This window comes from Lissotriton helveticus, chromosome 10, assembly GCF_964261635.1.
Source record: "Lissotriton helveticus chromosome 10, aLisHel1.1, whole genome shotgun sequence".
In the NCBI taxonomy this organism is placed as follows: Eukaryota; Metazoa; Chordata; class Amphibia; order Caudata; family Salamandridae; genus Lissotriton; species Lissotriton helveticus.
In genome coordinates, this window is record NC_136071.1 from 9,047,724 (window position 1) to 9,071,987 (window position 24,264).

Sequence of the window (24,264 nt, forward strand, 5' to 3'; positions counted from 1 at the left end):
TGAGTGGGGCTGGGTTAAGTTGACTTGTGCTAGACCTGGTTGAGTTAGGTTGGGTTGAGTTGAGTTGAGGTGAGTGGGGCTGGGCTGAGCTGCAATGAGTTGATATGAGCTGGAGTGGGTGAAGGTGCTTAGAGTTCTGCTGATCTGACCTAACTCCTAGCCACCTCCTCCTGGCGCGGAGCGGCTTAACAGAAGGAGAGTTTGGATGGGGAGGGGTTGGCGGTGCATCTGGCATGGAGGAACAGTGGTTCAGTTTAACTAACACTGAGTATCACAGGAGCCTTTCCATTCCCACTAACATGTTCTTTCGCAGGAGAATTGTCCACCAGGAACTGGGCTTTTCTTCTACACACTGAGCGCAGAGCTGTTTTACTCACTAATGCCACAGAAGCTCCGCCTTAGACCTGGTGAAGGCTGGGTGGGACCAGTCTGTGCCACTAGAGGCAGCCACAGAGGGCAGAATGATGCCAAGCAGTGGGAGGGGGTGTGTGGCCCTGGCAGCTTCCAGGAGGCGCAGCCGGGCCCCTGATGAAGGAGCAGGAGTCTGTCAGAACCAGGAGGACAGCGTCAGACCCTAGGCTTCGAGGAGCTGCGCAGGCTTTAGGGAGAGCTGCTTCTATGCCGCATCTAAGTGGCGGCTGGCGGGATGTGGTGACGGAGGCTGTAGTTGTTCAAGTGCGCCTAGAGGCATGGAGTGGGGAGCAATGTGGGTTATTGATCACGGCTAAGTGCTTCTTAGTAACCATTTGAGGGGGTTCCATTCAGGGGGTCAGTTCTCTTTCTAATTCAACTCATTTATCAGCCAAGATTAAATGTCCCATTCTGGAGTCGTTTTCGGTATTTTCAGGGGGATGTCAACCATTTTAGGGAGATTTAGCATCAATAACTTCTCCTTTGTTCTCTCCAAGATGAACCTATCAGAGCCTGAGCGATGGCTGGTTGTGTAGTGCCCCTTCCTATGGATCACATCTGGATGCTGCTGGGGGTTCTTCGCCGCATAAACCTCCGCGGGCTGCACATTACCTTCTCCTGTGCATCTCTCCCACCCACCCCTGGGGCCCCTCGCAGCATGAACCATAGCCAGCTGCACATTTAGGGCCATACTGATAATTGATATTTTTATACTCAGGGCGTATGTGGTAATCAATATTCTTATACTGAGGCCTACGCTGGTAATCAATATTTTTATACTCAGGGCTTCACTAGTAATCAATATTCTTATATTTAGGGTCATACTGATAACTGATATTCTTATACTCAGGGCTACACTGATTACTGATATTCTTATACTGAGGCCTACGCTGGTAATCAATATTCTTATAATCGGGGCTTCACTAATAATCAATATTCTTATACTCAGTGCTACACTAGTAATCAATATTCTTATATTTAAGGTCATACTGATAACTGATATTCTTATACTCAGGGCTACACTGATTACTGATATTCTTATACTGAGGCCTACGCTGGTAATCAATATTCTTATAATCGGGGCTTCACTAATAATCAATATTCTTATACTCAGTGCTACACTAGTAATCAATATTCTTATATTTAGGGTCATACTGATAACTGATATTCTTATACTCAGGGCTATACTTGTAATCAATATTCACTGATAATCGATCAATAATCGATATTCTGGAGTATCTATTTTTGCAGGACGGTGTTCCTGGCCTTGATGTTGGGGCGCTCACCAGAACCTGGGTCCAGACTGACGTATTTGATATTTGATATTTGAAGGAGTATTTCTAAAGCGCGGCGGTTGCTCCGGAGGGAGCATCATGGCGCTGTGCATCATGACGTATGTTTGTGTCTCACCCTCCCACAGATCACCCACCGCCACCATGAGCACCATTCTGCAGCGATGCCCCTACCTCAACCGGGACCCCCGTATCTTCCTGCGTGCCATGCGCCCCATGCTGGTGCATAGCGCCGAGAGGTGCCCCGTGATGGTGACCCGCAGCCTGTCCGTTTCCAGCGTGGGCCAGCAGCGAAGCAAGGAGACCACGCCCGTGACCGGTGAGTGGGCACAGTGGGGGCACGCTGCCTGTGCCATGGATGGGCAGGGGAGAGGGCAAAGCATCACAGAGATAGGTCTGCAGAGGACACTGGAAGAGTCCCCAACAGGCCTGCGGGGCTGGGGCAGTCAGGTACCTAGCTATGCCACCCTGTCCTGGCTCTGATGTGGTGCCAGCACTTGTCACAAGATCCATGCCCAGGGCCCCTGGTGCATGTGGAAGGGGAGAGTGCAAGAAAGAAGGTGCAGCCTGGCCACATGGGGGCTGATTCACAGAACTAACTTAAGACAAAATCCTAAACTTACTACTTTTGGTATTCACAGAAGTATGGATTTTGTCTTAAGACAGACGTAAGACAAACTTAAGACAGACTTAAGACAGAATCCTAACTTAAGTCTGTCTTAAGACAAAATCCTAACTTCTGTGAATACCAAAAGTAGTAAGTTTAGGATTTTATCTTAAGTTAGTTCTGTGAATCGGGCCCAGAGGACGCCTATAGCCCTCAGTCCACACGGGACCCCCTACCGCCTGACTGCAAATACATGAACCCTCAGCTTTGCAGGCTGGTGCCCCACACTCATAAAAGGCCTTTAGATTCTGAACACCAATAGTGAGGTACACGCTTGCACTTTGTGCACTAGGGGCAGAAAGTCACTGACCCGGAGCCCAGTGGCATCTTTTGCCTGTGGGAGGACAGCGTAGGGACCCCAGGAGGGAAGGCTGTCCTCTCAGACTTGAAAGGGAGGGGACCCGGGTCCTGTGCTGCTGGGCGCCGCAGCCCTTGTGCTCTCACCTGCCTTACAGGGTGAGCCGGCCACTGACCGGGGCGGCCCAGTCACTCCAGAGCCCTAGCTTTAGAATTCTTGGAAAAGAGCTGTTTAAATTCACTGCCCATATCTATAAAGCCCTCTTGTGAGAAATGTGTTTTTTGATTGAGAGGGGTGATAATCCTCTTCAAGCAACAACCACAATCCTTGTCAGGGTGAACCACAAAAGTCACTTAATTAACCTCTGCTTAACCCTCTGTTAGCTTGGCATAAAAGCAGCCAGGCTTAGATTAGAGGCGCTGTCTTAATAATTTATGTATGACACAAACAGTAGTAAGTGAAAACAGAACACAAGAGATACCCCACACCAATAATACATCAATAAATAAATAGAGTAAGATTTAATAAATAAATTGAGACGAAAGTGTCACAAATCCAATCAGTAGAACCGGAGATATGCAATCTTAAAGGTTTAAATAAATATAGCTCAAGAAGCAAAAAGTGCTAATTGTGAATATCTGGTCACGCTAGACCGGGACAAAGGCACAAGTTCAGGTCGATCGCGTTAGAGTGCGGGCCAGATACAGAGACCAGGTTAGTCCCACTGAAAAAGTTGCCCCCTCAAAGTCCGGCACGAGGCGTTCAAAACTTCAGGATATCAAAGGAGAAGCTTAACCGATGCCGAGGGTCCAGGACATGTGGAAGCAACTCTTGGGGGTCAGGAATTCACTCCGTCATAGGCCAGCAGGGCACAGCCAAGTCCAATTAGCTTGTTGTGTCCCTGTAGCTCAGAGCAGGAGGGTAGCCAACTGACCCTTAAAGTCACTCTGGTAGTTCTGGGTTCAAGGATACAGTCCTCCCTCCTTCATGCAGCGGGACAGTCCTCTGGAGTACACGGCAGGCCTCAAGCAGCAGGGCAGTCCTCTCAGAAACAAGGCAGGCCCCATGCAGCAGGGCAGTCCTCTGAGATACAAGGCAGGCCTCAAGCAGCAGGGCAGTCCTCTGAAGAACAAGGCAGGCCTCAAGCAGCAGAGCAGTCCTCTGAGAAACAAGGCAAGCCTCAAGCAGCAGGGCAGTCCTCTGGAGAACAAGGCAGGCCTCAGCAGCAGGGCAGTCCTCTCAGAAACAAGGCAGGCCTCAAGCAGCAGAGCAGTCCTCTGAGAAACAAGGCAAGCCTCAAGCAGCAGGGCAGTCCTCTGGAGAACAAGGCAGGCCTCAGCAGCAGGGCAGTCCTCTGAGAAACAAGGCAGGCCTCAAGCAGCAGAGCAGTCCTCTGAGAAACAAGGCAAGCCTCAAGCAGCAGGGCAGTCCTCTGGAGAACAAGGCAGGCCTCAGCAGCAGGGCAGTCCTCTGAGAAACAAGGCAGGCCTCAAGCAGCAGAGCAGTCCTCTGAGAAACAAGGCAAGCCTCAAGCAGCAGGGCAGTCCTCTGGAGAACAAGGCAGGCCTCAGCAGCAGGGCAGTCCTCTGAGAAACAAGGCAGGCCTCGAGCAGCAGGGCAGTCCTATGAAGAACAGGGCAGGCCTCAAGCAGCAAGGCAGTCCTCTGAAGAACAAGGCAGGCCTCAAGCAGCAAGGCAGTCCTCTGAGAAACAAGGCAAGCCTCAAGCAGCAGGGCAGTCCTCTGGAGAACAAGGCAGGCCTCAAGCAGCGGGGCAGTCCTCTGGAGAACAAGGCAGGCCTCGAGCATCAGGGCAGTCCTCTGAAGAACAAGGCAGGCCTCAAGCAGCAGGGCAGTCCTCTGAAGAACAAGGCAGGCCTCGAGCAGCAGGGCAGTCCTATGAAGAACAGGGCAGGCCTCAAGCAGCAAGGCAGTCCTCTGAAGAACAAGGCAGGCCTCAAGCAGCAAGGCAGTCCTCTGAGAAACAAGGCAGGCCTCAAGCAGCAGGGCAGCCCTCTCAGAAACAAGGCAGGCCTCAAGCAGCAGGGCAGTCCTCTCAGAAACAAGGCAGGCCTCAAGCAGCAGGACAGTCCTCTGAAGAACAAGGCAGCCTCAGCAGCAGGACAGTGCTCTGGAGAACAAGGCAGGCCTCAAGAGCAGGGCAGTCCTCTGAGAAACAAGGCAGGCCTCAAGAGCAGGGCAGTCCTCTCAGAAACAAGGCAGGCCTCAGAAGCAGGGCAGTCCTCTGAAGAACAAGGGAGGCCTCAGCAGCAGGCAGCCCTCTGGAGTACAAGGCAGGCCTCAAGCAGCAGGACAGTCCTCTGAAGAACAAGGCAGGCCTCAGCAGCAGGCAGCCCTCTGGAGAACAAGGCAGGCCTCAAGCAGCAGGGCAGACCTCTGAGAAACAAGGCAAGACTCACGCAGCAGGACAGTCCTTTGAGAAACAAGGCAGGCCTCAAGCAGCAGGGCAGACCTCTGGAGAACAAGGCAGACCTCAAGCAGCAGGGCAGACCTCTGGAGTACAAGGCCTCAAGCAGCAGGGCAGTCCTATGAGAAACAAGGCAGGCCTCAAGCAGCAGGGTAGTCCTCTGGAGTACAAGGCAGGCCTCAAGCAGCAGGGTAGTCCTCTGGAGTACAAGGCAGGCCTCAAGCAGCAGGTTAGTCCTCTGGAGTACAAGGCAGGCCTCAGCAGCAGGGCAGTCCTCTGAGATACAAGGCAGGCCTCAAGCAGCAGGGCAGTCCTCTCAGAAACAAGGCAGGCCTCAAGCAGCAGGGCAGTCCTCTGGAGTACAAGGCCTCAAGCAGCAGGGCAGTCCTATGAGAAACAAGGCAGGCCTCAGTAGCAGGGCAGTCCTCTGGAGAACAAGGCAGGCCTCAGTAGCAGGGCAGTCCTATGAAGAACAAGGCAGGTCTCAAGCAGCAGGACAGTCCTCTGAAGAACAAGGCTGGCCTCAAGCAGCAGGGCAGTCCTCTCAGAAACAAGGCAGGCCTCAAGCAGCAGAGCAGTCCTCTGAAGAACAAGGCAGGCCTCAGCAGCAGGGCAGTCCTCTGAGAAACAAGGCAGGCCTCAAGCAGCAGGGCAGTCCTCTGAGAAACAAGGCAGGCCTCAAGCAGCAGGGCAGTCCTCTCAGAAACAAGGCAGGCCTCAGCAGCAGGGCAGTCCTCTGGAGAACAAGGCAGGCCTCAATGTAAGTGGTGCTGTGCACAACTCCGCCCCTCCCATCATGCCAACACCTAGTACCCTTTTGTGTCACTGTTTGGGAGGAATACACAAATACCAACTGCCGTGCAAAAACCAGTCATGTGACCCAGGACAAGCTGCAGGCACCAAATGGTTAGGACAAGAAAATGCCAACTTTCTAAAGTGGCATTTTCAGAATTATGACTTAAAACCCGACTTCGCCTTTACAGGGGATTTTAAATTGCAATTGTTTAGAGACCAAACATGATATTTCTACCTGTTCCCAAACAACAGTTATCATTGATTAAGGAAACCCAATGTTATCCAATGAGAGAGGTAGGCCTTGCAATAGAGAAAATCGAATCTGGGGGGTTTCACCACTAGGACATGTAACATTTTTAATATAATGCACCCTTCCCTATGGGCTGTTTAGGGCCGCCCCACGGTTTGACCTATATGTATTAAAAGGGGAGTTTTAGGCGAGCGAAGAGGATATTTTGCCAGGTCGAATTAGCAGTTTCAAACTGCACACAGGATGCAATTGCACGTCTCGGACATGTGTTAATAGGACTTAAGTGTATGGCACAACAAGTGAGGCAGGCCCACTAGTAGCAGTTTTAATGTACAGGTCCTAGGCACACGTAGAACCACTTTATTATGGACTTAAAAGTGCATTAAATAGGCAGATTAGGTGTGAGCCAGTTTTACCATGTTTAGTGGAGTGAGCACAAGCCCGTTAGTACTGGTTAGCAGTGGTAAAGTGCACAGAGTCCTAAGGTCAACAAAAAAGAATTTCAGAATAAAGGGAGGGGTGAAGGCAAAACTCTTGGGGGTGGCCCTGCAGAGAGGGACAAGGCCAGCACGTCTACATCCCCTCAAAGTAAGAAGGATGCTGCTTGGACTTTGTGTTTACTGCAAACAGCGCCGTTTGGTGTCGTGGTTCTAAACGCGCCACACTCTAAGAGTAATCCAGACTGCTCGACTTCACCACCCCTGCAAGTCGTGTGATTTCAGTGAGCTCGCGGTAGTGTCTGGACCTTGGAGTAGATACTGGGAGACCTTATCCAAGGATGTCCACACTGCCTTGAGCCTCACAGGCGTAGACGGTGGCCAGAGGTGGTGGGCCTGGACCCTGAAGCTGGTCGGGCTGCCCTCCAAGTCTTTTCTTATCAAGTGCTTACTAAAGGTGGCAGAGAACTGGAGTGGCTCTTTAGAGAAGCACAACAGGAGGCACCTCCAGGAGGCTTTGCTCAAGATCACACGTGCACACACAGGTGCTGTGACTGAGAGTGACTCCGGCTGTGAACACCGTCCAACCCCCTGCTCACCAGATCAACTCAGTTATTACATTATAGATAGTCCTACTGCATGCATCCCCCTGGGGCGTGGCTAGCAGAAGGGCGGCTGGTGCAGTGGCACCGGGTCTCAAGAAGTCAGAGGGGCAGTGTCACCCCGATTATGCCAGTTTTCTTAAAACTATTAAACCAGGAGATGAGGTGTATATTCCATGCTTGTGTTAGAGCCCGTGGCACGCTTGCTATGCCACTGCACGCAATGCCACCCTGCCCTGCCACATCTGGGCTTTCACAAGACATCTGACAGCAGGAACACAAGACAACCCCACTGACGACACTTGTATCAACCATGACCACTGAGCAGAACCCTCTAAAATCATGCCCACCAGCACACTCTGCACAGTTGCACACACAAAACACACCCTAAAACCCGCAGATCAAAACACACCGTCACACGAACCACCTCACATCATAAATGTCCCACCTGCCCTGTGATGTGCAGGAACCGGCGGCTGCTTGTGGGGTCCCCCCAGAGAGGTCCTGCAGGGCCGAGGACTCTACAGACGTATCTGTGGTTTAACTTGTTTCCATCTCTGTGTCTCCCTCTTCAGTGTCCCTGGCCCTGAATCAGCCGCCATCCAACACTCGCACCCTGGCCCAGGCTGCAGCCGCCGCCGTGGCCCCTCAGGCCGGCAAGTGCCCCTTCGTGGAGTCCGAACGGAGCCAGGAGAAGAGCAGCATGGTCAAGCGAGCTGGACCCGAGGTGCAGGAGGACGTGAAGCCCTACAGGGCAGGTAAGGATGCTCTGGTCCGGCACACTTTCTGTACACTCCCTTCACACACCCTCCCACTCAATGCACACGCCGTTCAAACCCCCTGCACACTTTCTGCCATGTAAACAGAGCCCTTTTGCTGGTGACAGGGGAGCACCAAAAGCAAAGCAGGACTTTCACCTGTGAGCTGACCGTCCCCGCACCACTCACGACCCTATATTTCACATTTCATTATTTCTTCCCCACTCAACAGCCTGGGTATTGACATCAACCCGCAGTGATATTTTTAGGTCAAGCCTAGGCAGCGCTTGTGCTGTCTCTTCGAGACATGTTGTATATACTTTGTGGGCTTGAAGCCCGTCCATCGCTTTCATTTGTTTTTTCGAGCGTCCTTTAAAAGCCTTTGGCTAATCCTTCCTATGTGTCCCTCTTTTTCATGGGTTAGTCCCTCCCATAGAGCAGTGCCCCATCACTTGTAGCCTTATGGTTGTCCCAGTTAGGAAATGTTGCTGGGACTACTTCTTACTTTGTTTAACAGCGCTTTTCACTCGCTCCCTTGTCTGCACGCGCACTGATGCACACAAAGCCACAGTTGTCTTAGCGCTGGCTGTGCAGGCTCAACGCCCTACCCTCTGCTCTCTCGGCCCCCTCAGCCTGAATCAGTCGCAGCCTTTTTTTCTCTGGCAGGCTCACTCGGTACAAAAGGGCTCCTGTGCACTCGCCATTCAGGCCTTGTGCCGCCCCACTTTCCCGCCTGCTAAACCCATGCACAGTCTGCTGCCGGGGGATGTGAAACACTACCGCTCCATTTTGGGAGTGGGAATGACCTCCGTGGTCACCACTGTTAGGTCAGGCAAGCCACAAGGTACCACCAACAGACAGCAGATGTATACATTACTTAAATCAGCACAAGGTAAATCTGGCTACGCTATTGGTATGTATAAAGAAAGAGGTTGTCATCTTTTATAACATGGCAACTAAAAAAGGCGAGAAACAGACAATATCAGTGTCCTCTTTTTGTCTCTGATGTTATCTCACCCATTGTCTCTGATGGTGACCTGTCCGCCATCTTGGATGAGTATTTGTTACACGCTGTTCCATTAGTGTTTATGTGGTGGGTATTGCGTTCTATGCATGCCACCCACTGCACTGGGATTTCACAGAAATATGTTTTGAGTGTATTTTTAGACCGTTTACCTGCTCGCTTTAAAGATAAGCCGTCCTGTTGGCTTCGGTATTTGTTGCTTTCTTTAGTTTTTGCTGGTATTTATCATCAGGAAGTAGATGGATTTTTTTTGTCTGAAGCATCTCCGAGAGCGCATGTTTTCTAGCTCAAGAGAACAGATATAGAGGTAAATTAGCATAATGCATGTGGGGGCCGCTAGTCCACTCCCCTCCGCCTACTCTGGGGCTTGGGTTGACGTTGCCACGGCTGCATAGCTGTTAGATGTCCGCTACCTCTTCCTGTTGTCCTCCTCCTCTCAGAGCTCTGATGTCAAAGCACATTCACGGAACCTCCCCGGGGACAGTGAGGCATTTCTTGCCAGCCCGCTCTCACACCCCGTCCCAGTCCACACACAAAGAGCATCCGAGGATACACCTTGGTGTCAGTCATGTCCTGCTCCTTAAGGAGATAACATCCCCGCACCATCCACCCCGACGTGAAGGGGTCTCTAGCCGCCGGCTCCACTACACCACAGTTGAAGTTGAGTCTGTGCCGTACATGCAAACTACACCATAGTTGAAGTTGAGTCTGTGCCGTACATGCAAACTACACCATAGTTGAAGTTGAGTCTGTGCCGTACATGCAAACTACACCACAGTTGGAGTTGAGTCTGTGCCGTACATGCAAACTACACCACAGTTGAAGTTGAGTCTGTGCCGTACATGCAAACTACACCACAGTTGAAGTTGAGTCTGTGCCGTACATGCAAACTACACCACAGTTGGAGTTGAGTCTGTGCCGTACATGCAAACTACACCACAGTTGAAGTTGAGTCTGTGCCGTACATGCAAACTACACCACAGTTGAAGTTGAGTCTGTGCCGTACATGCAAACTACACCATAGTTGAAGTTGAGTCTGTGCCGTACATGCAAACTACACCATAGTTGAAGTTGAGTCTGTGCCGTACATGCAAACTACACCATAGTTGAAGTTGAGTCTGTGCCGTACATGCAAACTACACCACAGTTGGAGTTGAGTCTGTGCCGTACATGCAAACTACACCACAGTTGAAGTTGAGTCTGTGCCGTACATGCAAACTACACCACAGTTGAAGTTGAGTCTGTGCCGTACATGCAAACTACACCACAGTTGAAGTTGAGTCTGTGCCGTACATGCAAACTACACAGTTGAGTCTGTGCCGTACATGCAAACTACACCGTAGTTGAAGTTGAGTCTGTGCCGTACATGCAAACTACACCACAGTTGGAGTTGAGTCTGTGCCGTACATGCAAAATACACCACAGTTGAAGTTGAGTCTGTGCCGTACATGCAAACTACACCACAGTTGAAGTTGAGTCTGTGCCGTACATGCAAACTACACCACAGTTGAAGTTGAGTCTGTGCCGTACATGCAAACTACACCACAGTTGAAGTTGAGTCTGTGCCGTACATGCAAACTACACCACAGTTGGAGTTGAGTCTGTGCCGTACATGCAAACTACACCACAGTTGAAGTTGAGTCTGTGCCGTACATGCAAACTACACCACAGTTGAAGTTGAGTCTGTGCCGTACATGCAAACTACACCACAGTTGAAGTTGAGTCTGTGCCGTACATGCAAACTACACCACAGTTGAAGTTGAGTCTGTGCCGTACATGCAAACTACACCACAGTTGGAGTTGAGTCTGTGCCGTACATGCAAACTACACCACAGTTGAAGTTGAGTCTGTGCCGTACATGCAAACTACACCACAGTTGAAGTTGAGTCTGTGCCGTACATGCAAACTACACCACAGTTGGAGTTGAGTCTGTGCCGTACATGCAAACTACACCACAGTTGAAGTTGAGTCTGTGCCGTACATGCAAACTACACCACAGTTGAAGTTGAGTCTGTGCCGTACATGCAAACTACACCACAGTTGAAGTTGAGTCTGTGCCGTACATGCAAACTACACCACAGTTGAAGTTGAGTCTGTGCCGTACATGCAAACTACACCACAGTTGAAGTTGAGTCTGTGCCGTACATGCAAACTACACCACAGTTGGAGTTGAGTCTGTGCCGTACATGCAAACTACACCACAGTTGAAGTTGAGTCTGTGCCGTACAGGCAAACTACACCACAGTTGAAGCTGAGTCTGTGCCGTACATGCAAACTACACCACAGTTGAAGTTGAGTCTGTGCCGTACATGCAAACTACACCACAGTTGAAGTTGAGTCTGTGCCGTACATGCAAACTACACCACAGTTGGAGTTGAGTCTGTGCCGTACATGCAAACTACACCACAGTTGGAGTTGAGTCTGTGCCGTACATGCAAAATACACCACAGTTGAAGTTGAGTCTGTGCCGTACATGCAAACTACACCACAGCTGAAGTTGAGTCTGTGCCGTACATGCAAACTACACCTTAGTTGAAGTTGAGTCTGTGCCGTACATGCAAACTACACCATAGTTGAAGTTGAGTCTGTGCCGTACATGCAAAATACACCACAGTTGGAGTTGAGTCTGTGCCGTACATGCAAAATACACCACAGTTGAAGTTGAGTCTGTGCCGTACATGCAAACTACACCACAGTTGAAGTTGAGTCTGTGCCGTACATGCAAACTACACCACAGTTGAAGTTGAGTCTGTGCCGTACATGCAAACTACACCATAGTTGAAGTTGAGTCTGTGCCGTACATGCAAACTACACCATAGTTGAAGTTGAGTCTGTGCCGTACATGCAAACTACACCACAGTTGAAGTTGAGTCTGTGCCGTACATGCAAACTACACCATAGTTGAAGTTGAGTCTGTGCCGTACATGCAAACTACACCACAGTTGAAGTTGAGTCTGTGCCGTACATGCAAACTACACCACAGTTGAAGTTGAGTCTGTGCCGTACATGCAAACTACACCACAGTTGAAGTTGAGTCTGTGCCGTACATGCAAACTACACCACAGTTGGAGTTGAGTCTGTGCCGTACATGCAAACTACACCACAGTTGAAGTTGAGTCTGTGCCGTACATGCATACTACACCACAGTTGAAGTTGAGTCTGTGCCGTACATGCAAACTACACCACAGTTGAAGTTGAGTCTGTGCCGTACATGCAAACTACACCACAGTTGAAGTTGAGTCTGTGCCGTACATGCAAACTACACCACAGTTGAAGTTGAGTCTGTTCCGTACATGCAAACTACACCACAGTTGAAGTTGAGTCTGTGCCGTACATGCAAACTACACCACAGTTGAAGTTGAGTCTGTGCCGTACATGCAAACTACACCACAGTTGGAGTTGAGTCTGTGCCGTACATGCAAACTACACCACAGTTGAAGTTGAGTCTGTGCCGTACATGCAAACTACACCACAGTTGAAGTTGAGTCTGTGCCGTACATGCAAACTACACCACAGTTGAAGTTGAGTCTGTGCCGTACATGCAAACTACACCACAGTTGGAGTTGAGTCTGTGCCGTACATGCAAACTACACCACAGTTGAAGTTGAGTCTGTGCCGTACATGCAAACTACACCACAGTTGAAGTTGAGTCTGTGCCGTACATGCAAACTACACCACAGTTGAAGTTGAGTCTGTGCCGTACATGCAAACTACACCACAGTTGAAGTTGAGTCTGTGCCGTACATGCAAACTACACCACAGTTGAAGTTGAGTCTGTGCCGTACATGCAAACTACACCACAGTTGGATTTGAGTCTGTGCCGTACATGCAAACTACACCACAGTTGAAGTTGAGTCTGTGCCGTACATGCAAACTACACCATAGTTGAAGTTGAGTCTGTGCCGTACATGCAAACTACACCACAGTTGAAGTTGAGTCTGTACCGTACATGCAAACTACACCACAGTTGAAGTTGAGTCTGTGCCGTACATGCAAACTACACCACGGTTGAAGTTGAGTCTGTGCCGTACATGCAAACTACACCACAGTTGAAGTTGAGTCTGTGCCGTACATGCAAACTACACCACAGTTGGAGTTGAGTCTGTGCCGTACATGCAAACTACACCACAGTTGGAGTTGAGTCTGTGCCGTACATGCAAACTACACCACAGTTGAAGTTGAGTCTGTGCCGTACATGCAAACTACACCACAGTTGGAGTTGAGTCTGTGCCGTACATGCAAACTACACCACAGTTGGAGTTGAGTCTGTGCCGTACATGCAAACTACACCACAGTTGAAGTTGAGTCTGTGCCGTACATGCAAACTACACCATAGTTGAAGTTGAGTCTGTGCCGTACATGCAAACTACACCATAGTTGAAGTTGAGTCTGTGCCGTACATGCAAACTACACCATAGTTGAAGTTGAGTCTGTGCCGTACATGCAAACTACACCACAGTTGAAGTTGAGTCTGTGCCGTACATGCAAACTACACCATAGTTGAAGTTGAGTCTGTGCCGTACATGCAAACTACACCACAGTTGGAGTTGAGTCTGTGCCGTACATGCAAACTACACCATAGTTGAAGTTGAGTCTGTGCCGTACATGCAAACTACACCATAGTTGAAGTTGAGTCTGTGCCGTACATGCAAACTACACCATAGTTGAAGTTGAGTCTGTGCCGTACATGCAAACTACACCACAGTTGAAGTTGAGTCTGTGCCGTACATGCAAACTACACCATAGTTGAAGTTGAGTCTGTGCCGTACATGCAAACTACACCACAGTTGAAGTTGAGTCTGTGCCGTACATGCAAACTACACCACAGTTGAAGTTGAGTCTGTTCTGTGCATGGAAAATACAATGGGAATCTTTGGTAGGATAACGCACTGCAATGTTAATTTGGACATTGTTCTAACTCCTTCACTCCTCAGTCACGCATTCTTCAAGTTTGAAGCATTCTTAGCATGTGGTTCCTCTTGTTGTCGTTTGCTCCGCTGTATTCGTACATGATTTATCAAGGAAACAGCTTAAGGATGACCGCACACAGAAAGTTGTAGTGTTGTTGACTTGTATCCAGCCACAGGTCTTTCTGTCTGTGAGTTAAAAAGCCTGGGATTGTGTCCATAAATATTTCCTAAGGCAAGCATGTATTCCTGAATCAGACTGCATGACCCAGTATGTAGCAGTAGTATAGCTCTTCCGTCTTTGACGGCACACCCAGGATTGTGTGCTGCATGGCTAACCACTTATAAGGTCCCAAAGGCAAGACTAATTGGCTATGCCAATGCTTGTTTTATTTTGGCCTTCCTTCTAGGGGAGCCTGAGCCCTGCCTCCCCCCCACACACACACATGTTCTCAGTCCTGCATTATGGAGTTGGAACTGGCACGGAGCGGCAAAGCCTGCGAACAGTCATCCGCCTCTGTTGAGAGCCCGTGGTCTTGAGTGTTCACCACTGTCCGTGAGACGGGGCGACCCCCAAGGAGAGGGACCGGGTCACACCCGGGAAACACCACTGACACGACAACAAAACATCTCCACGGTCCCAAGTGTCACATTCACATACTCTAGTCACACGGCAGTGCACATTCACTGTACCATCTGTCACATTCACATGTCTCACTCAAGTGACTGTGCACAAGGGTCACAGTCACATGTTACACTCACATGACCGTGCACTTCACTATATCATGTGTCATGGTTGCATGGTGCCCTTGGATAACAATGTACCTTCACTGTATCATGTGTGTCAGTGTCACAAACACATTCTCCACTCTCATGACAGTGCACCTTCACTGGATCATGTGTCACAGTCACATGACAGTGGACGTTCACTGTATCATGTGTCACACTCACAGGCTACTCTCGCATAACAGTGCACCTTCACTATGATGTGTCACAGTCACATAACAGTGCACCTTCACTATGATGTGTCACAGTCACATAACAGTGCACCTTCACTATGATGTGTCACAGTCACATAACAGTGCACCTTCACTATGATGTGTCACAGTCACATGACAGTGCACATTCAGTATAATTTGTCAGTCACATGACAGTGCACCTTCCCTGTATCATGTGTCACATGCTACACTAGCATGACAGTACACCTTCATGGTATCACGCTTCACTGGTACCTATTCCACTCATGTGACAGTACACCTTCCCTGTGTCATGCTTCACTGGCACATGCTCCACTCATGTGACAGTACACCTTCCCTGTGTCATGCTTCACTGGCACATGCTCCACTCATGTGACAGTACACCTTCCCTGTGTCATGCTTCACTGGCACATGCTACACTCATGTGACAGTACACCTTCCCTGTGTCATGCTTCACTGGCACATGCTCCACTCATGTGACAGTGCACCATTACTGCTGCAAGGGTCACAGTCATGTCTTTCACTCCCATGACCATACACCTTCTCTGTACCCGGTGTAACATTCACAAGCTCCACTCAAGTGCCAGCGTTTGCTTACTGCCCCATGTGTTACATATTTATGCAACAACCACACAATGTTGGACTCCAGGTACACCTGCGTCAGACTTGGAACAGGGCATTGTGGGAAGAGCTCTGTCTCCTAGGAGTCATTGTCCTTAAAGTAGTTCCTCTCCCTGTGGATGTGTTTCAACCCTGTTTTTAGATGGTGGAGTCTGTTTCAGGCTAGGATTCAGTCCCATTCACCAGCATCAGAACTCAGCACTTCTGACAGTGGAAACTCTGGATTACATTTCACAGGGATGTGATCCGAGAAGCCACCTAAAAGGACCCTACTTAATTATATATAGTAATTATGGTGCCACCGGCACCCATGCTTAATTTGTGCCGATTTGTGCAGGCGATAGGTACTCATTTTGGGACCAGGGACACACTTTTTAAGAATAGACTTTGACCCAGCACAAGAGAGAGGAAGACAGAAAAGGGAGAAAAGAGGAGGGTGGAAAGAGAGGAAAACAGGGACAAAGGGTGGAAGCAGGAGGGCGGAAAGAGAGGAAAACATGGACAAATGGAGAAAGCAGGAGGGCGGAAAGAGAGGAAAACATGGATAAAAGGAGAAAGCAGAAGGACGGAAAGAGAGGAAAACAGGGACAAAGGGTGGCAGCAGGAGGGCGGAAAGAGTGAAAAACATGGATAAATGGAGAAAGCAGGAGGGCGGAAAGAGAGGAAAACATGGACAAAGAGTGGAAGCAGGAGGGCGGAAAGAGAGGAAAACATGGACAAATGGAGAAAGCAGGAGGGTGGAAAGAGAGGAAAACATGGACAAAGGGTGGAAGCAGGAGGGCAGAAAGAGAGGAAATCATGGACAAATGGAGAAAGCAGGAGGGCGGAAAGAGAGGAAAACATGGACAAATGGAGAAAGCAGGAGGGCGGAAATAGAGGAAAACATGGACAAATGGAGAAAGCAGGATGGCGGAAAGAGAGGAAAACATGGACAAAGGGTGGAAGTTCAAGTTCAAGTTCGGAAATTTGTATAGCGCACTACTCACCCAGAGGGTCTCAAGGCGCTTGGGGGGGAGAGGGGGTGAACTTTACTTTTCGAAAATCCAAGTTTTAAGTTGCTTTCTGAAGGAGAGGTGGTTCTGTACAAGGCGGAGGTGGGTGGGGAGAGAATTCCAGGTTTTGGCCGCTAAGTAGGAGAAGGTTCTTCCCCCCATGGTGGATCTATGGATGCGCGGGATTGCGGCGAGGGCTTGATTTGAAGATCGTAGTTGGCGGGTGGGGGTGTAGAAGGACAGTCGCGTGTTGAGGCATTCGAGTCCTAGGTCGTAAAGGGCTTTGTGTGCGTGGGTGAGGAGACGGAATGTTATTCTTTTGTCGACTGGGAGCCAGTGGAGATTTTTCAGGTGACCGGAGATGTGAGCTTGACGGGGGATGTCCAGTATGAGTCTGGCAGAGGCGTTTTGGATACGTTGGAGTTTTTTCTGTAGTTTGGCTGTGGTTCCGGCGTAGAGGGTGTTTCCGTAGTCCAGTCTGCTTGTGACCAGTGCGTGGGTGATTGTCTTTCTTGTTTCGGTGGGGATCCAGCGGAAGATTTTTTGAGCATGCGTAGGATGTTGAAGCATGAGGATGAGACGGCGTTGACTTGTTTGGTCATCGAGAGGGAGGAGTCCAGGATGAAGCCCAGGTTACGTGCGTGGTTCGTAGGTATGGGCGCCCTTTCCAGGGCTGGTGGCCACCATGAGTCGTCCCAGGCGGAGGGGGATGATCCTAAGATGAGGACTTCCGTTTTGTCTGAGTTCAGTTTCAGACGGCTGTTCCTCATCCATTCGACTACTTCTTTCATTCCATCGTGTAAGTTGGTTTTGGCGGTGTTAGGGTCTTTGGTGAGGGATAGGATCAGCTGGGTGTCATCTGCGTAGGAGATGATGTTGAGGTTGTGTAGGCGTGCGATGGATGCAAGGGGACTCATGTATACATTGAAGAGGGTGGGACTGAGTGATGATCCTTGTGGTACGCCGCAGATGACTTCAGTGGCCTCAGATTTAAAAGGGGGGAGGCGGACTCTCTGTGTTCTTCCGGTGAGGAACGAGATGATCCAGTCCAATGCTCTTCCTTGTATACCGATGTTGCTGAGGCGTTGGATTAGGATGTTATGACAGACTGTGTCGAAGGCTGCGGAGAGGTCGAGTAGGATGAGGGCAGCTGTTTCCCCGTTGTCCAGTAGAGTTCGGATGTCGTCTGTTGCTGCGATGAGTGCGGTTTCGGTGCTGTGCTTGGCTCGGAAGCCGGACTGTGAGTGGTCGAGGGATTTGTTGGTTTCGAGGAAGGCAGTGAGCTGACTGTTGACGGCTTTCTCAATGACTTTGGCGGGGAATGGGAGGAGCGATATGGGGCGGTAGTTCTTGAGTTCAGTGGGGTCTGCTGTGGGTTTCTTCAGAAGGGCGCTGAGTTCCGCATGTTTCCAGCTTTCTGGGAATGTAGCGGAGTTGAGGGAGCAGTTGATGACGTCTCGGAGATGGGGTGCGATGATGGAGTCTGCTTTGTTGAAAATGTGGTGGGGACATGGGTCGGTTGGCGATCCTGAGTGGATGGAGTTCATCAGGCGGATGGTGTCTTCAGTGGTGATTGGGCTCCAGGCGAGAAGGTTGTTCGAGGGGGGTGTTCGTTCGGAGGTGGGAGAGGTGGGCTGGTCCCCGGGCTGGTTTTCAAAGCTGTTATGTATGTCGGCGATTTTGTTGTAGAAGAAAGAGGCTAGGGAGTCGCAGAGGTCTTGGAAGGGAGTGATGTCGTTGGTGCCGGCGGTGGGGTTGGTAAATTCTTTAACGATGTTGAATAGTTCCTTGCTGTTTTGGGCGTTTTTGTCGAGTCGATCCTTGAATGCTGATTTCTTGGTGGATCGGATCAGTTGGTGGTGTTTGCAGGTTGCGTTCTAGAAGGTGGTCAGGTTGTCAGTGGTTGGGTTTTTTCTCCAGGCTTTCTCGAGGGTGTGACAAGATTTCTTGGATTTCTTAAGGTCGTCGTTGAACCAGTGCGCTTTTTTGTTCCCATGGACAAAGGGTGGAAGCAGGAGGGCGGAAAGAGAGGAAAACATGGACAAAGGGTGGAAGCAGGAGGGCGGAAAGAGAGGAAAACATGGACAAATGGAGAAAGCAGGAGGGCGGAAAGAGAGGAAAACATGGACAAAGGGTGGAAGCAGGAGGGGGAAAGAGAGGAAAACATGGACAAATGGAGAAAGCAGGAGGGCGGAAAGAGAGGAAAATAGGGACAAAGGGTGGAAGCAGGAGGGAGGAAAGAGAGGAAAACATGGACAAATGGAGAAAGCAGGAGGGCGGAAAGAGAGGAAAACATGGACAAAGGGTGGAAGCAGGAGGGCAGAAAGAGAGGAAAACATGGACAAAGGGTGGAAGCAGGAGGGCGGAAAGAGAGGAAAACATGGACAAATGGAGAAAGCAGGAGGGCGGAAAGAGAGGAAAACAGGGACAAAGGGTGGAAGCAGGAGGGCAGAAAGAGAGGAAAACATGGACAAATGGGGAAAGCAGGAGGGCGGAAAGAGAGGAAAACATGGACAAAGGGTGGAAGCAGGAGGGTGGAAAGAGAGGAAAACATGGACAAAGGGTGGAAGCAGGAGGGCGAAAGAGAGGAAAACAGGGACAAAGGGAGAAAGCAGGAGGGCGGAAAGAGAGGAAAACAGGGACAAAGGGAGAAAGCAGGAGGGCGGATAGAGAGGACAACAGGGACAAAGGGAGAAAGCAGGAGGGCGGAAAGAGAGGAAAACATGGACAAAGGGTGGAAGCAGGAGGGCGGAAAGAGAGGAAAACATGGACAAAGGGTGGAAGCAGGAGGGGGGAAAGAGAGGAAAACATGGACAAATGGAGAAAGCAGGAGGGCGGAAAGAGAGGAAAACAGGGACAAAGGGTGGAAGCAGGAGGGCGGAAAGAGAGGAAAACATGGACAAATGGAGAAAGCAGGAGGACGGAAAGAGAGGAAAACATGGACAAATGGAGAAAGCAGGAGGGCGCAAAGAGAGGAAAACATGGACAAAGGGTGGAAGCAGGAGGGCGGAAAGAGAGGAAAACATGGACAAAGGGTAGCAGGAGGGCGGAAAGAGAGGAAAACATGGACAAATGGAGAAAGCAGGAGGGCGGAAAGAGAGGAAACAGGGACAAAGGGTGGAAGCAGGAGGGCGGAAAGAGAGGAAAACATGGACAAATGGAGAAAGCAGGAGGGCGGAAAGAGAGGAAAACATGGACAAAGGGTGGAAGCAGGAGGGCGCTAAGAGAGGAAAACATGAACAAAGGGTGGAAGCAGGAGGGTGGAAAGAGAGGAAAAAAGGGACAAAGGGAGAAAGCAGGAAGGCGGAAAGAGAGGAAAACAGGGACAAAGGGAGAAAGCAGGAGGGCGGAAAGAGAGGAAAACAGGGACAAAGGGTGAAAGCAGGAGGGCAGAAAGAGAGGAAAACAGGGACAAAGGGTGGCAGCAGGAGGGCGGAAAGAGAGGAAAACATGCACAAATGGAGAAAGCAGGAGGGCAGAAAGAGAGGAAAACATGGACAAATGGAGAAAGCAGGAGGGCGGAAAGAGAGGAAAACATGGACAAATGGAGAAAGCAGGAGGGCGGAAAGAGAGGAAAACATGGACAAATGGAGAAAGCAGGAGGGCAGAAAGAGAGGAAAACAGGGACAAAGGGTGGAAGCAGGAGGGCGGAAAGAGAGGAAAACATGGACAAAGGGTGGAAGCAGGAGGGCGAAAGAGAGGAAAACAGGGACAAAGGGAGAAAGCAGGAGGGCGAAAAGAGAGGAAAACATGGACAAATGGAGAAAGCAGGAGGGCAGAAAGAGAGGAAAACATGGACAAATGGAGAAAGCAGGAGGGCGGAAAGAGAGGAAAACATGGACAAATGGAGAAAGCAAGAGGGCGGAAAGAGAGGAAAACATGGACAAATGGAGAAAGCAGGAGGGCGGAAAGAGAGGAAAACAGGGACAAAGGGTGGAAGCAGGAGGGCGGAAAGAGAGGAAAACAGGGACAAAGGGTGGAAGCAGGAGGGCGGAAAGAGAGGAAAACATGGACAAAGGGTGGAAGCAGGAGGGCGAAAGAGAGGAAAACAGGGACAAAGGGAGAAAGCAGGAGGGCGGAAAGAGAGGAAAACTGGGACAATGGGAGAAAGCAGGAGGGCGGAAAGAGAGGAAAACAGGGACAAAGGGAGAAAGCAGGAGGGTGGAAAGAGAGGAAAACATGGACAAAGGGTGGAAGCAGGAGGGCGGAAAGAGAGGAAAACATGGACAAATGGAGAAAGCAGGAGGGCGGAAAGAGAGGAAAACATGGACAAATGGAGAAAGCAGGAGGGCGGAAAGAGAGGAAAACAGGGACAAAGGGTGGAAGCAGGAGGGCGGAAAGTGAGGAAAACATGGACAAAGGGTGGAAGCAGGAGGGCGAAAGAGAGGAAAACAGGGACAAAGGGAGAAGCAGGAGGGCGGAAAGAGAGGAAAACTGGGACAAAGGGAGAAAGCAGGAGGGCGGAAAGAGAGGAAAACATGGACAAATGGAGAAAGCAGGAGGGCAGAAAGAGAGGAAAACATGGACAAATGGAGAAAGCAGGAGGGCGGAAAGAGAGGAAAACATGGACAAATGGAGAAAGCAGGAGGGCGGAAAGAGAGGAAAACAGGGACAAAGGGTGGAAGCAGGAGGGCGGAAAGAGAGGAAAACATGGACAAAGGGTGGAAGCAGGAGGGCAGAAAGAGAGGAAAACAGGGACAAAGGGTGGCAGCAGGAGGGCGGAAAGAGAGGAAAACATGGACAAATGGAGAAAGCAGGAGGGCAGAAAGAGAGGAAAACATGGACAAATGGAGAAAGCAGGAGGGCGGAAAGAGAGGAAAACATGGACAAATGGAGAAAGCAGGAGGGCGGAAAGAGAGGAAAACATGGACAAATGGAGAAAGCAGGAGGGCGGAAAGAGAGGAAAACAGGGACAAAGGGTGGAAGCAGGAGGGCGGAAAGAGAGGAAAACATGGACAAAGGGTGGAAGCAGGAGGGCGGAAAGAGAGGAAAACATGGACAAAGGGTGGAAGCAGGAGGGCGAAAGAGAGGAAAACAGGGACAAAGGGAGAAAGCAGGAGGGCGGAAAGAGAGGAAAACTGGGACAATGGGAGAAAGCAGGAGGGCGGAAAGAGAGGAAAACAGGGACAAAGGGAGAAAGCAGGTGGGTGGAAAGAGAGGAAAACATGGACAAAGGGTGGAAGCAGGAGGGCGGAAAGAGAGGAAAACATGGACAAATGGAGAAAGCAGGAGGGCAGAAAGAGAGGAAAACATGGACAAATGGAGAAAGCAGGAGGCCGGAAAGAGAGGAAAACAGGGACAAAGGGTGGAAGCAGGAGGGCGGAAAGAGAGGAAAACATGGACAAAGGGTGGAAGCAGGAGGGCGAAAGAGAGGAAAACAGGGACAAAGGGAGAAGCAGGAGGGCGGAAAGAGAGGAAAACTGGGACAAAGGGAGAAAGCAGGAGGGCGGAAAGAGAGGAAAACATGGACAAATGGAGAAAGCAGGAGGGCAGAAAGAGAGGAAAACATGGACAAATGGAGAAAGCAGGAGGGCGGAAAGAGAGGAAAACATTGACAAATGGAGAAAGCAGGAGGGCGGAAAGAGAGGAAAACATGGGCAAATGGAGAAAGCAGGAGGGCGGAAAGAGAGGAAAACAGGGACAAAGGGTGGAAGCAGGAGGGCGGAAAGAGAGGAAAACATGGACAAAGGGTGGAAGCAGGAGGGCAGAAAGAGAGGAAAACAGGGACAGAGGGTGGCAGCAGGAGGGCGGAAAGAGAGGAAAACATGGACAAATGGAGAAAGCAGGAGGGCAGAAAGAGAGGAAAACATGGACAAATGGAGAAAGCAGGAGGGCGGAAAGAGAGGACAACATGGACAAATGGAGAAAGCAGGAGGGCGGAAAGAGAGGAAAACATGGACAAATGGAGAAAGCAGGAGGGTGGAAAGAGAGGAAAACAGGGACAAAGGGTGGAAGCAGGAGGGCAGAAAGAGAGGAAAACAGGGACAAAGGGAGAAAGCAGGAGGGCGGAAAGAGAGGAAAACTGGGACAAAGGGAGAAAGCAGGAGGGCAGAAAGAGAGGAAAACAGGGACAAAGGGAGAAAGCAGGAGGGCAGGAGGGTGGAAAGAGAGGAAAACATGGACAAAGGGTGGAAGCAGGATGGTGGAAAGAGAGGAAAACAGGGACAAAGGGTGGAAGCAGGAGGGCAGAAAGAGAGGAAAACAGGAACAAAGGGTGAAAGCAGGAGGGCGGAAAGAGAGGAAAACAGGGACAAAGGGAGAAAGCAGGAGGGCGGAAAGAGAGGAAAACAGGGACAAATGGAGAAAGCAGGAGGGCGGAAAGAGAGGAAAACAGGGACAAAGGGAGAAAGCAGGAGGGCGGAAAGAGAGGAAAACAGGGACAAAGGGAGAAAACAGGAGGGCGGAAAGAGAGGGAAACAGGGACAAAGGGTGGCAGCAGGAGGGCGGAAAGAGGGGAAAACATGGACAAAGGGAGAAAGCAGGAGGGCGGAAAGAGAGAAAAACAGGGACAAAAGGAGAAAGCAGGAGGGCGGAAAGAGAGGAAAACAGGGACAAAGGGAGAAAGCAGGAGGGCGGAAAGAGAGGAAAACAGGGACAAAGGGAGAAAGCAGGAGGGCGGAAAGAGAGGAAAACACGGACAAAGGGAGAAAGCAGGAGGGCTGAAAGAGAGGAGAACATGGACAAAGGCGAGAAAGCAAGCATGAACAACAACCTGGAGCCGTGAGATAAAGAGGCGGGAGTGTCTGGTGGTGTAAAGAAAGGCATGGGTGGAATCAAGTCTAGGCAGCCTTGGTGTTCCACCCATCCGGTGTTTGACCGCGCCGGCAGCATGCTTTTCAGGACAACTTTGACCCCTTAGTGCTTAACTTGTTTAAAAAACAACATAAACAGAGTCCCCAGCCCCAGGACATGTCACACACCTGGAGGGATTGGTCTGGAAAGAGTTCAGTCACACTTTATACCTCTCGGTCAGCAAATGTGAAACGTGTCGGAGACCCCGCCATTTGTGTGGAACAGACTCCTACAAATACTCGCCATTAGCTGAAACGTGTCAGAGACCCTGACATTTGTGTGGAACAGACTCCTACAAATACTTCACCATTAGCCGAAACGTGTAAGAGACCCTGACATTTGTGTGGAACAGACTCTTACAAATACTTCAAAATTAGCCGAAACGTGTCAGAGACCCTGACATTTGTGTGGAACAGACTCCTACAAATACTTCACCATTAGCCGAAACGTGTAAGAGACCCTGACATTTGTGTGGAACAGACTCTCACAAATACTTCACCATTAGCCGAAACGTGTCAGAGACCCTGACATTTGTGTGGAACAGACTCCTACAAACTTCGCCGTTAGCTGAAACGTGTAAGAGACCCTGACATTTGTGTGGAACAGACTCCTACAAACTTCGCCATTAGCCGAAACGTGTAAGAGACCCTGACATTTGTGTGGAACAGACTCCTACAAACTTCGCCATTAGCTGAAACGTGTCAGTGACCCTAACATTTGAGTGGAACAGACTCTTACAAATACTTCACCGTTAGCTGACATTTCACACCCTTTACCTCTTTCTCTTTCCTGTTTTCCCTGCAGATGCCCTGAGCTCTCTGATCATGGAGGTTCAGTCGAGCCTGAAGAACAAGTTTCTAAGACCAGCTCCGGCCAAGGTGAACCTGGGCACCGGCGCCCCCCTGACTCCCACCCATCTGCTGAAAGAGAACCTGAGAGGTAAGCCACCATGTGTGACCCTGGGCACTGGTACCCCTGGTCCAAATACACTATCTTATAGACAGCTTGAGAGGC

General features: G+C 50.2%; 1 protein-coding gene across 1 annotated transcript in view; it reads left to right on the forward strand.

Moving 5' to 3' along the window:
• Positions 1-1,809: 1,809 nt before the first annotated feature.
• Positions 1,810-24,264, forward strand: part of ALAS2 (5'-aminolevulinate synthase 2) — a 70,994-nt gene continuing 48,539 nt past the window's right edge. Inside the window, exons 1-3 of the mRNA XM_078664538.1 lie at positions 1,810-2,022; positions 7,755-7,937; positions 24,055-24,189. Coding sequence (XP_078520664.1) covers positions 1,848-2,022; positions 7,755-7,937; positions 24,055-24,189 — 493 coding nt within the window. The 5' untranslated portion in view covers positions 1,810-1,847. The remainder of the gene's footprint in view (positions 2,023-7,754; positions 7,938-24,054; positions 24,190-24,264) is intronic.